General features: G+C 45.0%; 1 protein-coding gene across 9 annotated transcripts in view; it reads left to right on the top strand.

Moving 5' to 3' along the window:
- The window catches only part of LOC145510005 (uncharacterized), a 287,812-nt gene that overhangs the window by 151,335 nt on the left and 122,396 nt on the right, over positions 1–14,081 (top strand). For 3 of the 9 annotated variants that reach the window (XR_014056608.1, XR_014056621.1, XR_014056616.1), the window contains exons 2-4: positions 10,284–10,376; positions 12,442–12,676; positions 13,947–14,025. Coding sequence is in view for 2 of the 9 variants with exons in the window: in XM_081499944.1 (XP_081356070.1) it covers positions 10,284–10,376; positions 12,531–12,611 (174 nt within the window). In the remaining 7 variants the exon portion in view is untranslated. The remainder of the gene's footprint in view (positions 1–10,283; positions 10,377–12,441; positions 12,677–13,946; positions 14,026–14,081) is intronic. The other 6 variants (XR_014056613.1, XR_014056618.1, XR_014056620.1 and 3 more) reach the window with 2 other exon arrangements.

The raw sequence follows: 14,081 nt of genomic DNA, 5'->3' as shown, positions 1-14,081 counted from the left end.
TTCTAGTCTTGGTATCAAATCATCACAAAAACGAAGGAATATGGAGTGCTTTGAAGCCACCTCATTTGTTAATCTTGAAGCTGAAATGTTAGAAGATATCCAGTGTGTTTGGCAAGCTCGGTTTTTCATAAACACGCTGTGTTAAGTTCTCGCTGCCCTGTTGTCTTGCTCACTGAGCTTTTCTCACTTAAGATTTGTTCCATTTTCTTGCAAAATAGTGAAATTCCCAGTTCTCTGTTTTCCCTGGATTATTTCCAGGGAGATAATGCTTTTCTATTTTGGAAATCGGTCCCACATGTCTTCTTTTAATACTTCTGATAAATCCCCTGATCATGATTCATGGTTTTCAGTCCTTTAATAAGTGTGTTCTTAAGCAATTGTTTTGATCAGTTTTCTAATTTGGGCTTGGAGAGGGCGGTTCCTTCAAATCTACCGATCTGAATTCTTTCCAAGGGCACCATTTTTTGGGTAGTCTTCCTTTGTAGATACCAAAGAACTAAGGCAGGGCCGAACAAAACCTGGGAGTGGAAGTAGGATAAAACAAGTGGCGGGCTTAAAAAAAAAATAGCCAGCTCTGTTTTCCCAAATTCTTTTGGGGTGAATATGAGGTTGGGGAACCAGACGGGGTTCTGAGTGGAAAACACTGGGGAACAAGACGGAGAAAGGTAGAGAAGACATGAGATAAGGGAACCTGGATTGCCTTGGTGTATGAAAATGAGGTAACCCCACCAACCCAAGCGACATTCAGGGGAGAGTTCAAGCCCTAATCCTTCTGGGACAAGTTCTGGGGTCTCTGGAGAGCTGTGGTGTCACTGGTGTATTTGACATGCAAAGCAGGGCATTCTCACCCCCTCCTCTATGCTACAATATTAATTTTTAGGAACTAGCATACAGTATTCCATAGTAATTATTTCTAGTTCTCACTTAGTTTTAAAACTAGAAATTTAAAGAAGAAAATCTCAATTTTGAAGATATTATTTAAAGTCAGCAAAATACTTCGTGTATGCACCAAAATGTGGGCTACCCAGGTGGTGCTAGAATGGTAAAGAACCTGCCTGCCAGTGCAGGAGATGCAAGAGACACGGGTTCAATCCCTGGGTTGGGAAGATTCTGGAGGAGGGGATGGGAACCCACTCCAGTATTCTTATCTGGAGAATTCCATGGACAGAGGAGCCTGTGGGGCTACAATCCATGGGCTACAACTTAGCATGCACACACTAAAATGTATGTGTGTTAAACAAAATGTTACACCTCACGATTTGCACTCTGTTTCACTGCCTCGACTTTGCAAAACAAAAACTCTCTAAGAGGTCACATAAAATAACAGAGTTTTGTTGTTTCATACTTGCAGTCTTTTACTATTGCTCTTCTTTTTTGCTTTTATTGTTCAAATGCAGAGATACATTCTATCACAGGAGTTGAACACATAAATAGCACCCAGTGTGAATTCAAAGGCTCCCTAACTAAGAATTTACTCTCAAAAGCAACATGAATGTGTATCTGCCTGTATGGGAGACTACATGGATGAAAATTTCTGATTAGCTTCCATGAAAAATATATCTATTAAATGATAAGCAATAAAAATGTGCATATATGTGTATGTATATGTCCATGTGTGTACACACATGTATATAACAAAAATGCCACAGTAATGGCAACAATTGTTTAACTCAGACCAACAGAAGATGTTGGGGGTGTGGGAACAGGACTGTTTTGTCATTGGCACTTTTTAGCATCAGTGGCACATGGTGAAAATAAAAGCTGACCAACATCACACTGGTAACTGTGGCATTCTGTTCCCCCTAACCTCGGGGGCCACTGCTGGCCCATCGTGGAGGGGAGGTAAGCAGGAGAGTGTACTCAGAGAAGCCTAGAGGACTGTTGCGGGCAGGCAAGATTTAGGGCCTGAGATAAGGGTCTACGTTGTTTGGAGGGTAAAATGACACACGGTTATTTTGTTCCACATATTTCTACTTGGTCTCTTTAACTCTGCAAATATCTCCAGGGTCCCCCATCGAGAGCCCTCGGAGGGCACAGGCCCTGTCTGTACATCTCTGTATTTCCCACCTCCTCTGCCTGCCCTCTGGATGTAACACAGCGCTTGGTTCATTCTAAGTCCTCTGATAGTGAGATTTCTCTAACAAGTATCTTCAACAGTTTAAAAGCAACTCGTCCTCTCTGTGCTGTGTGAACTCAGGAATTGCAACCTCCTCCTCTTGCATTCATTAACCACGCCAGCAGGCTCGCTCTTCCCCAACATGGTTATACAACAGTCTTGATTCTCCAAAACCTTATTAGCTCACCTTCACCACCTTGGCTGCTGCTGCCTGGGGAGACTGACACAGGGGAAAGGAGAAAGAAGGCAGGAAGTAGAAAGAAGACCCCCGAAGATTTCAGTGAGTTGGCTCCACCCGTGATCATTCAGATACAGGATCTTAGACCCCCAGGCCTGGCGAGGTTCCCATTATCTTTACTGAACGGAAAATGACATATCCACAGAGGAGTCCCCGGGCCCTGTGGGAGTGCCTGAGGGAACTGGAAGATGGAGCCTTTTGGAAACTGTGCAGGCCCTTGTCTGCCTTCCTGCTGGGGAGCAGGGAATCAGCGCTGCGATTTGGAGCACTTCTTCCTGCCCACCTCCAGACCCCACAGTTTAGTTCTTCATTAAAAGAAGGTCCGCAGAGGCGCTTAAACACAAAACTCCCCATAATGGTGAATACTCAGAATTACTTTCCACCTGATACTGCTTCATTTAATTGGACTAAAGCAGGTTCCCCTGGCTCCAGGCTCCCTTGAAATCCTGCCCAAATTTGCCTGGCTCCTGCGTGGGCCTGGGTAAAGATGAGGCAGGTGCACTGAGGGGCTGCGAGCTGGGCTCCCGTGAACTGTAATGGTTGCTGCATGACTGATTCCCCAACTCCTCCGCCTTCCTGCCAAATCCCAGGACCCGCCCGCTTATGCAAAGAGCAGGCTCCCTAGTGCCACCTTATGAAGAAGTGGTGGAGCAATTTCATTTAATATTGCTAGTGCTTCCATTAACCTGACTATATTGCTCTCCATCCTCAATTTAATACTCTCTCTTTCTCTTGATTATCGATGTATTTCGGAGCCTCTGAATGTCCTCCCCAGACCTCTAAGCCAGCCTGGAATAAGTTGATAATCGAAAGCTTCAGTTCCTTGAGGTTTTCTGGCTTTAGAGTAATGCAACCTTCCCACGCCCCACCACCCCTAGGCCTTAGAAGCCATCCTGGGGTCTCCATTTTGCTCTAGTGTGCTCTAATGTTCTCTGTATTCACTCTCGCCTCTATTTCTCTTCCTCCCTCCCACCTTCCCTCTCTTCCTTCCTTCCCTCTTTCCTTCCCCACCTTTTTTTTTAATCAGTCTTTTCTTTTTGTTGTTAAGATTTGCTCAATAAGAAAGCGTTTTAGAGTTTTCTTGGAAACAGTTAGACAGAAGTGTATTATGGACCATTTTTACTCTATGTGATTGATTGATTCAATTGTTAATTCAGTAAATATGCAGTAAGTGTCTACTACGTGTCAGGCAGTCTTGTAGGTTCTGTAGATGAATCAGGAGCCAAAGGTTGTGCTTTCATGCAGCTTAAATTCTAGCAGAGAAAATATGTTAAACAACAACAACAACCCATTTACAGTAGATGAAGATAAAAAGTGTGAAGAAAACTAATAAGGTAGTGTAAGGGGCTGGAAAGTGATGGGAAACCCCCTCATGCCTGCCCTTGTGTCCATACATGCTCCTTTGAATGACAGAGGCCTCTGTACATTTAAATTCTATAATAAGGACGATGTGGGAGTGAGATAGGAATACTCTCTCTAGGGGAGAGTACAACTGGCAGTGTCAGTAAGCTTACCCTGCCCCCTCTCCATGGCTTCCCTGCCATGGCATGCAGAAAGCTGGAGCAGGGCTCCTAGGAGAACAACCCCGAGCTTTCCTCTGGAGTGCAGCCCTGGGAGGATGAGGCATCGATATGACTACAGAAAAAAGATGGTGAGTCACCCAGCTCCATCCTGTCACTGCATCAGAACTCTCATTCCATCACCACTCAGTTACCAAGATCTGAGAGAAGGCCATCACCTCCATTCCTTGCATCCTGTGGGCAGCCTAGAATTGAGTGAAAGCTGGATTTTCAAACCTATGGTAGTTGGGATAAAGGCTGCAGCTGGATTCCTCCGGCCTCTAATGCCTTCAGGGAGTGGTCCACTGTAGCCTGGCCAAAGGAGAACGTAGTTCTCTGACCTCAGCAAAGAATGGAAACCTCAAATGCTCGGACCAGAGGATGATTCTGTAAGAATAGCAGGCCAAGACAAAGATAGGGTGCAGAGCATGAGAAGAGTTACATGCCTTCCATGAAAATGGGTCCCTAGGCCTTTGTGCGCAGTAAAGGAGGGGTAGAGGGAAAGCTTTGGACTTGGTTAGACTTGGGCCTGGATCCTGGATCCACAGGTCTCTGCTGTCTGGTTGTGGATAGTTTACTAACCCTCTCTGGGATGTAGTGTCCTCGCTGGTAGAATGGGCCAGTCACACCTTATTCATAGACTTGTTGTGAGGATTAAAAGAAAAATGTAAATGGATAAGTCCAGGCATTGGAAAAGGAACCTGACACAGAGTTAATGACCATAAATGCCCTTGTCTGGAATTTCACTTAAGTAGGAATACATCCTCATTTGTTTGAAGTCTGAAGAATTTAGGGGTGAATAGCATGCCTGTAATTTACTTTTAAAATTCAAAAAATATTATGAAGTAAATAGTACCTTTTCTGGGGAGTCTCTAGCCAATACACTTATCCACTTTTATTCAAACTCTAGGTAACGTCATTCATTGTCTTGGTTTAAAAACCATCTACTTGCCAACAATGCTTTATTTTTATCTCCGAGCCAGACCTCTCTTAGGAACTTCAGACTCACATGTTCAACTGCTAATTTGACATCTAAGAGCGTGCATATCCCAAACAAAATGCTTGATTCCACATCCCAACCCTACCCCCACAACCTGGTGCCCAGCCCAGCCCTGCCCCACCTTTTCCATGTCAGTAAATAACCCCCATGATTCACCCAGATACCTCAGCCAGAGACCCTCACCCCTCCTCCTCCTCCACGCCCCTCAGCCAACCTATCAGCATTCCCTGCTGATCTTACCCAGGATTTTCCTAGTCCACCCCCTTCCTACCACCTCCACTGCCACCTTTAACTGGATCACAACAGCAGCCTGTGAAATTAATCTCCCAACTTCCACTCTTGTGCACTGGAATCCATTCCCTGCATGGCCAGCACCATCCTTTTAAAGCAAAACCAAGTCTTGTCATTTGCCCGCTTAAAACTATCAGTAACTTCCCTTGTACATGGAGTCAAATCTAAACACCTCCCCTCAACCCACCAGACTGGAAGTGTTTACCATCTTCTTTTCCACTTTTCTCCCTCCTCCTTCCCTTGTCCATCCTTTTGCTTTTCTCACTGCATTCCAAACACACCACCCTCCAGATGCATTGCCCTCCTTTCCATTTCTTTGACAAACCAATCTCCTTCCCCTCTGTGCTTTCCGCTAGGCTGTTTCCTCTAGCTTGAATTCTCTCTCCCTTTCTCTTCCCATACCAAGTTCCTTCACATCCTTCAGGTCTCAACTTACATTTAACCTCTCTGAGTATCGTTCTGCGACACCCCAAGTTACAAATAGGCCCCTCAGTCATTCTCATAGCAAATGGCTCTGCTAACCTTCAGAGAGGGAAGGATTGTCTATTTACCAGTGGATATCCAAAGCCTAGCATAGAGCTCATTAAAATTTAATCTCTTAATAAATGAGCCAATTAAAAATCACACTACCCTTATTCTAAATACCCATCTCTAGGCCCCACGCCTTGCTTCTCAGCCACAAGTATACAGGGCCATTCCTTTGGCCAGGTCCCCATGGCTTCTTTGTGAGACCCTCACACTTCCACCTCAGCCCATCCCTGCATCAGCCTCCCTGTTATTCTGCCAGCATCCAGGTGCCCTTTAAAGGCAGGTTGGCCAACCTGGGGCATGAAGGGTAGCTACGTTCTGCACGTGTGTGCATGTGTTCATCACACATTTCTTACTCAGTCTTTTATTTCTCCTGCAACAAATGCGGTCTTTGTTTGCCCATCCAACAACCCAACCCCTGCAAAATGAGACGATGTCAACATTGACAGCAGACCACAGGCCCTTGCTTGCCATGTTGGCCCCCTCAGAGGCCTTCTCCTTGCACTTTTTGAGGTGGTTCCTGTTGTTGCTGAGGTCAGCATTCAGACCAGCTTTGAACATGGAAGCCTCACCCATCCCAGGGCGACTCTGGCTTTCTTATCAGACTCTGCCCTAATGGGAAGTGAATGCTGCAATCGCGGGGCGCACTCCGAGGTCACAATTACGTAAGGATTATTAATGAAGCAACGATGTCAAAATTGTGTGAAATCAAACTCAGATTTAAGTACTTAAAATAAACAGATATAAAGTAACAGATGTCCCGTTTTGTTCTCAGATGATTTCATCCCTTGTTAAAAATAAATGTCTGGCTTGAAAGGAGAAAAAAAAAGAAAAGGGGAACTTTACTTCCATGTTAAAAATTAATTGAATCCAGAGGTTGGTAAAGCAACTAAGTGGTGTGGGTTTTTTTTTAAGGCAAAGACATATTTGTGTTGATTTTTATTTCAGCTAGTAATAAATTCATTGCACAGCCCCAACTTTGATAGACCAAGCTCACGTCCTTTGAAACCCAAAGGGAAAATTTCTCCATAGTTATTATGTAGATAAGAATGGGGCCCAGTGTATCCATCTGAGGAGAATTTAGCTCCATGCTTAACCCCAAAGGATGCAACAGCAGAGGCTTCAAATACCACAAGTCCTGATTGTCATGCTTGCAGCCATCAGAAACCCATGGAGGTGGACTTGCCTTGGAATTTCAGTGTGGAATTCCCAGAGAAGACGCCTACTGAAATTAGTAATGGGAAAGGCAAATTAGGTCATCTTGTCCGTCCCCCTGCCAGCTTCCTACACTGTGGTTAATTTTCTCCTCCTTTGATCAGATACATTTTAAATGTTTCAAGAGATGGAAATTGCACCAGTTGGCTCCCTCTAGAGTTCCACAGTCTACTGAAGTAACAGGACTCGATTTTTTGCCTGTGAGACTCGGTGGGAATTTTTCCAAGAGTGGAAGGTTGTTTGTGAACTGGGGGCTGCCTTTACCTCCCCCAAATGTTTGTTCCTCGTTCTGTTTATGGCCCAATTCAGAGGATTTAGAAATCCGGAGAAATGTTCATCTGTCCAAAATCACAAAATGGCCCCGGGAACATTCAAAGGAAATAATTTATTTGTAGATTCTGAGTAAAAAACACAAGGGGATTGGTATTGATGCCCTTGAATAAAAGATGGAACAGCTCATAGCCCCGATGCTGGCTGTCTGTGCAAGAGAGTTGCATGTAGCACCATTTATTGAAGGGGATAAATAATCCAGATAAGAAACCATATGTTTCCAGGCAGAAAACACATGTTACTAAACTGTTAGCCACTTTGAAAAGTAAAAATACTTGGTTTTTCAATCAGTTAAAATTATACTGCCTGTATTTCCAGTCCCCATCTCTGAACCCCCATGCCTAAACAAACCAACATTAGATTAGCAATGAAAAGTAAAGAATGGGGTAGTGGTGACAATTGCACAACATTATCAATGTACTTAATGGCTCTGACTTGTATGTTTAAAAATGGTTGAAATAGTTTTTTTAAAAGGGAGGGAGGTAAAAAAAATGAAGCCATTCTGATTGTGTCAGAGGTAAGGAGTGGACAGTTTATGCAATAGGTAGAGTGGATGGGAGTGGTGGGGTCTAGTTTTGCTCAGACTTGCTTCATTTCTCTGCACTTGACTCTGCAGCTTCTGCACAGACTGAGGGTGGGCCAAGATGTCCCCGAAGTGTCCCCAGACCCAGCACGTGCCTGCTTTGTGGCAGACACTGCTGTTGCCAGCTCCCTAGTCATTCTCCATTCCTACAATAGAACCTCACTTGGGGTTTTGAGTGTTACTTTGCTGAACCATTTAAAAATAAATAAAAACTCAAAGCTCACTTACCACCTCCCTTGCAGCTGGTGACTGGCCGTGTGACTTAGCTCTGACCGACGAGATGCAGGTAGCCTCCCCAGGATGGAGGTAGCCATCCATGTCCCACTCTGTGTCCCTTTGCCTTCCACGTTCTTCCTTTCGTTCCTTTGTGGTTGTAATGCTTGAAGGAGCAGCAGCATCCGGCAACTATAGGGACAACGCAGAAAGGGAGAGGGTAGGTGATAACATTACAAAGTTGCCCTTCGAGCCCTTGTAGGGGCAGAAAATGCTCCCTTCTTCACTTCTAGATTCTTTGGATGGTCTTATAATTAAGTTGACAAAAAACAAATTAATAGAAAAAAAAATTTAATTCCATATGTCCAGAAGTCCCAAGGATGTGGAACTCAGGACCAAATCAGGCAGTTGAGCTTATGTGCCAGCCTCAGCTAAGGAGTGGGATAGGGGTCAGGGGTTTCAAGTGAGAGTGGGGGAGGACAATTCACAGAACAATGAGATGAGCAGATGTTTGGTAATTAGAAATTTGCCATGCCGTGCAGATATGCCTTTCAGATAAAAACATTATCTCTGGTAATAATCCTTTTCTTTTTTTTTTGGTACAGGTCCCTATCTAAATTCTTCAAGGTAGTTAAGGGAGAAGTAAAAGTTTTTCCTGAATCTCTAGGTCTTGATTGCCTTCAGCTCAAAATAATTCACATGCCAAAGTGGCATATTTTGGGATAGCATGTTTTGCTCCCCTTCATCCTGGGCAAATCAACACTTGTGTGTGTGTGTGTGTATGTGTGTAAGAGATGTGTATGTTTTCCTATAACAAATAAACACTTTTCCTTGTTTAAGCCAGGGCAGTAGGGTTCTCTGTTATAGCCAAATGCATTCTTAACTGATACAAGTTCTATGTCATGTCCTTTGAAATTCCACATTACTCGCTCCTTTGAATTAAGTGCTGAAGGCCAGTGTTAAAACACAAATGCTCGTTGAGAGAAGAACATTTTAAGTTGTAACAAGCCATTGACATCTTACTGAAAGTGAGTTCATCAAAATAGCTCTCTGGTCCAGTAGCAGGGGGCTGAAAGATAGGCAGGGAGGCAGGTGGGCTTTGATGGGAGGGAGGGGTTCTATTCCCACTGGGTCACTATAGTGACAGTCCTGGGGTCTGGGAGTTGGGGGTCTTAGGGGAGGTGGGCAGTGCTTGAAGGAAGATGAAGGACTGGAAAGAATGTGGAAAAGACCAAAAGTGGCCTTGAATTCATCTCCTGAAGAGAACACTTCAACCCTGAACAGCATCGGAACTACCCTCAGGCATCTACAGGGGAGATGGGAGAGCTGCATAAATATTGTCTGGAGAGTTTAGACTTCAACAGGAGATAATTCTGATTACAGTTTCTTTTCTCAGGGAAAAGGTATTTCCCTCCCCTGTTTCCATCTCTTCACACCTACCCCACTTTAAGAGCCTGCTCAAAACCTAGAGCCTGCCAGGACCCCTGCCCTTCCCTGGGACACTGACAGCATGCCTGTGCTGGCTTCCCAGCCCTTTCCTCCCAGCTGCATGAGTACGAGTCTCAGCCTCTCCTGGTGGAATGTCCCCTTTGGCTGGGCTGCCTTTTATGTTTGTCTTAGTGTCTCTTGCAGTGCCTTATACCTGGTTGCCTTTTTTTAAGCTAACATTTGTTGAGTGCTCATGGTAAACTGGGCTTCCCTGATAGCTCAGTTGGTAAAGAATCTGCCTGCCATGTAGGAGACCCCGGTTCGATTCCTGGGTTGGGAAGATCTGCTGGAGAAGGGATAGGCTACCCACTCCAGTATTCTTGGGCTTCCCTTGTGGCTCAGCTGGTAAAGAATCTGCTTGCAGTGTGGGAGACCTGGGTTCGATCCCTGGATTGGGAAGATCCCCTGGAGAAGGGAAAGGCTACCCACTCCAGTATTCTGGCCTGGAGAATTCCATGGACTGTATAGTCCATGGGGTTACAAAGAATCGGACACGGCTGAGCTACTTTCGCTTTCATGGTAAGCCAGGCACCATTCTAAGCCATTTATGGAAACTCCTCCTTCAGTCTTCAGTCCCCAGTTCAGCCCCACCCCCAGCCAGGCCCTCAGTGTTGGCCTGGCAGAGAAGGGGCCCGTGTATTAACCCTGAGTCTGTTCATCCCACCCCCTCCTCTTCTCTCAAACCCTCACTCAAGTTAACCTCCCTGCTTTCCCGCCAACAGAGCCAGGCCCTTAGCTGCTCTACTGCTAAAAGATATACCATCCCTATAAAGCTTTTAATGGAGGAAATGAATTCATCAGGCTCAAGTCAAGAGGTAAGAAAACAAGGGTCCTGGAGAAAGAGCATTTAAAGAAGACAGCCCACTAAAATCAGTCCCACAGAGCACAGGGGAGGAAGATCCCAACCCTGTGAGCCTCTGTGCATGTGTGTGTGCCAAGTCGCTTCAGTCATGCCCGATTCTGCGAGCCTATAGACTGTAGCCTGCCAGGCTCCTCTGTCCATGGGATTCTCCAGGCAAGAATACTGGAGTGGGTTACCATGCCCTCCTCCAGGGGATCTTCCTGACCCAGGGATCAAACCCACCTCTCCTATGTCTCCTGCATTGGCAGGTGGGCTGTTTACCACTAGCAACCTGGGAAGCCCAGGTGAGTCTCTAAACCACCTCAATATAATAATCTGACAGAGGAGCAGGCTTGCTCTTGAGGTGTAGAGTTAAATATAGGAATTGTAGGCATTGAGTAGCCCTGTTTTATGTCCCTGCTTTGCCCCCACCTTGCTGTGTGATCCTGGGCCAGTCACTTAGTGTCTCTCAACCTCAGTTTTCTCACCTGTAAAATAGGAGCATAGTTCTATTATAATAGCTCACATCTCCTATGTTTCTATGAGAATTCAATGAGAGAATCCATATGAAGCACTTTCAATGGTTCATCAGGGGAGATTTAATACCAGAGATTACTGGGGTTTGGGGTGGGCTGTTTGAGCAAAACTAGGGAGACAGTGTTACCCAGAGAGAGGTTAGTAACTGCAGAAGACCCTACCCTTTGAGACAGGAGGAGCAAAAGAGGAGAGGGGGTTACCCTTGCTTACAAACACTATCTCATGAGGCCACCACTACCCCTTCTGCTGGAGCCACCACTGCTGCTGCAATGAGGAAGCGGAAGTCTGGGCCCTTGCAGACACTGCAGCACCCCAATAAACCCGAGGGTGCTGCTGCTCACCAACCAGGCACAGCAGCCTGTGGTCACCTGAACCAGACAAGTAACTAGTTACAATATTGATATAATGACTTCTCCCAAGTCTCTGTGAGTGCTTCCCCATGATAGAACCTAACCCAAGCTAGCAAGGAAGTCTGGGAAATGTAATTTTCAGGCTTCTGAATCTTGGATACAGAGGAGAAAATAAAAGAGTGTGCAGGAAGCTAAGAACCAACTAAGAAATCACCAACACTGAGGTTACACAATCCAAGCACTTGATTATGTTGATTATCATCATCATCATTGTCATCCTTTTTTAAATTATTATTTCTGCAACCAACTAGTAGTGGGACCTCAATCATGTTATTTCACCTCTCTGGGCTTCCCTGGTGGCTCAGGTGGTAAAGAATCTGCCTGCCAATGCAGGAGACCAGAGTTCAATCCCTGGGTCAGAAAGAGCCCCTGGAGAAGGGAATGACTACCCACTCTGGGATTCTTGCTGGAATTCCATGGACAGAAGAGCTGGGTGGGCTAGTCAGGGTCACTAAGAGTTGGACATGACTGAGCAACTAACACTAACTGACTAACCAGACTTTTATTTCTTTATCTTTCAAGTGAACAATTTGGGCTGGACAAGTAATGGGTCCCTCCCAACAAATAATTTTCTTCTTGCCCTCGTGTATCCAGTCAATAAACATTTTGCTGAGGTCCCAAGTGTGAACTGAGAACTGAGGTAAAATCAGCAAGATCGGGTTTGAACTAAAGGTCACTTGTAGTGACAGAGACAAACAAATGCGTAGTCTCGAACTCATCCAGCTAGTTAAGGGCAAAACAAACTGCCTCCCAGGCCAGTGCTCTTTCCTGTTAATTGCCTTACTTCCCTAATCAATCTAATAAATTCCACACAGAATTTCTTCTTCTGGCTCTGGATTTGCACAGAACCAATAGTCATTTCTCTGATAAGCTCCATTTCCCATTGTGCATCATCTACCTCCTCCCTGACCTGTACCCCAATATCGACCTGTCAAGGATGTAGCAGACAGGTGAGCTGCAGAGTGGGTCATCTGCCTGGGGTCCTGATCAGCACCTGCGGAGCTCTCAGAGTAATAAGGGGTGTAAAGATATGAATGCTCTGGGTCTCCGTGATTTCCCTGTCTCCCCCCTCTGTCATTGTGCTGCCCACAGATTTCCCACTATTGCTGAGGACCCTGATGTGGAGTAGGAGACCCTGTGTATTCCATCTCTTACTCCTGCTCACTCTGAATGCATCTCAGATATTGCCGTGGAAACGTCTATTCCCCAAGCCAAGAAGACCCTGTTTCCCAGAAGCTGCTTCTACAGACTCTAGAATATAGATGAGCCTGGCCCAATCACGCACTATATCTCGACCCAGCGGATTTGCAGCATACCTGCATTGGAGGTAAATCGATTGGTGCTGCTTAATCCTGGCTACTACCAGGCAGGTTCTCCCCTACTCATTGAAGCTTAGTAGCAACAAGCCCTTCACTGTAAAGAGAATTTTTTGTCCTCTCACTTGGGACTAAAGGTCAAAGTTTAAATCTATATTTAATGCCATTTTCTGAAAACTGGATTTGTGATTCCCTTTATGTTGGTATTACATATCTTAAGGGATTTCAAGGGGAGAAATCTGGGAAGCCCAGTTTCTGAGAATGACCTTTACTTTAAATGTGTAAATAGGATGGGGCTTGTGTTTCTGCTTTTTAAACCTTTTAATTGTGCTTCCAAAGACAATTCTGGAAAGCATGGGCTGTGCTGAGTGGTTACCTGGAAGCCACTTTGAAAAAAAGAGACTCAGATTTTTGTCTTATACAGAAAGGCCAAAGGTTAATGGCTCCTGCTCTGTTGGCCTGCTAGGGACAGTCTCTTTTGAAGCTTTGTACCTTGAGCTATGGTGATCCCATATTAGAATATGCAAATAGTACGGCCTTTAACTGCCTCGGAAAAGGGAAAGTTCAAATTTACTTAATTCTATTTTTCCTCTGAATTTTATAAAACATTATTGAAGTGGTATCAGAATATCATTCAGAATGTCAGTTTTAGAATATTTCAAATATTTACCTAAAGTTTTTTTTAAAGGGCCGTTTTCACTGTCTGAATGTGGCACTAAAGGCAGTTATAAAATTAACTTTCCTTGCACTTCATAAGCTCAGACTTGCATGTATAAAAAGTAGTGATGGGAATTTCTCAGTTTGCAAACAGCCTCTGGGCATGGCCAGATAGATAGATACATAGATAGACAGAAAGAAATAATTCTAATATTTAATAAATATACCACGATAAGCTTATTTTTTAAAAAAAGTTGATCCTCATGTTATTATCACATAATCTCCAATACTTCCAACTCCTAAAATTTGGAGCTTATTATTTTGAAGCTAGATGTGATTTGTCCTCCATGGTCTCTGTATGGTCAAGCCACCCAGCATGGCTGTCCTCTTGCTGTCTGTCCATCACCTGCTCCACCAGTACCTGCTTCACCTGACCCTTATTCACAGAACAGACCTTCCTAAATAGCTGCCCCTACCCCGGCCAGTAATTGCTGTAACCTTTAGATCAAAACATCTCCACCTGTTACCAGTGTGGTGGTGAAGGGCATGGCTCTCTGCTGGTTTCCCTGGTAACTGATGAGCCCACCTGATGTCAATTCCCCCTGGACCCTCCCCTTCCTCCAGGGAGCAGAGACTGCCACTCTGGCCTGCCCGTCATCTGCCGCACACTTTGGGGTGTCACTCTAGGACCTGGTTCAGACGTGTAAGTCCCCCACTCATTGAACCACTGATGGCTCTGTCACCAACTCTGGGCCCTTT

The sequence above is a fragment of the Giraffa tippelskirchi genome, chromosome 1, assembly GCF_054371585.1.
Source record: "Giraffa tippelskirchi isolate mGirTip1 chromosome 1, T2T-mGirTip1v1.2.pri, whole genome shotgun sequence".
Lineage (NCBI taxonomy): Eukaryota > Metazoa > Chordata > Mammalia > Artiodactyla > Giraffidae > Giraffa > Giraffa tippelskirchi.
The sequence above is the reverse complement of the archived record's forward strand: the minus strand, read 5'-3'. Positions and strand labels throughout refer to the sequence as shown.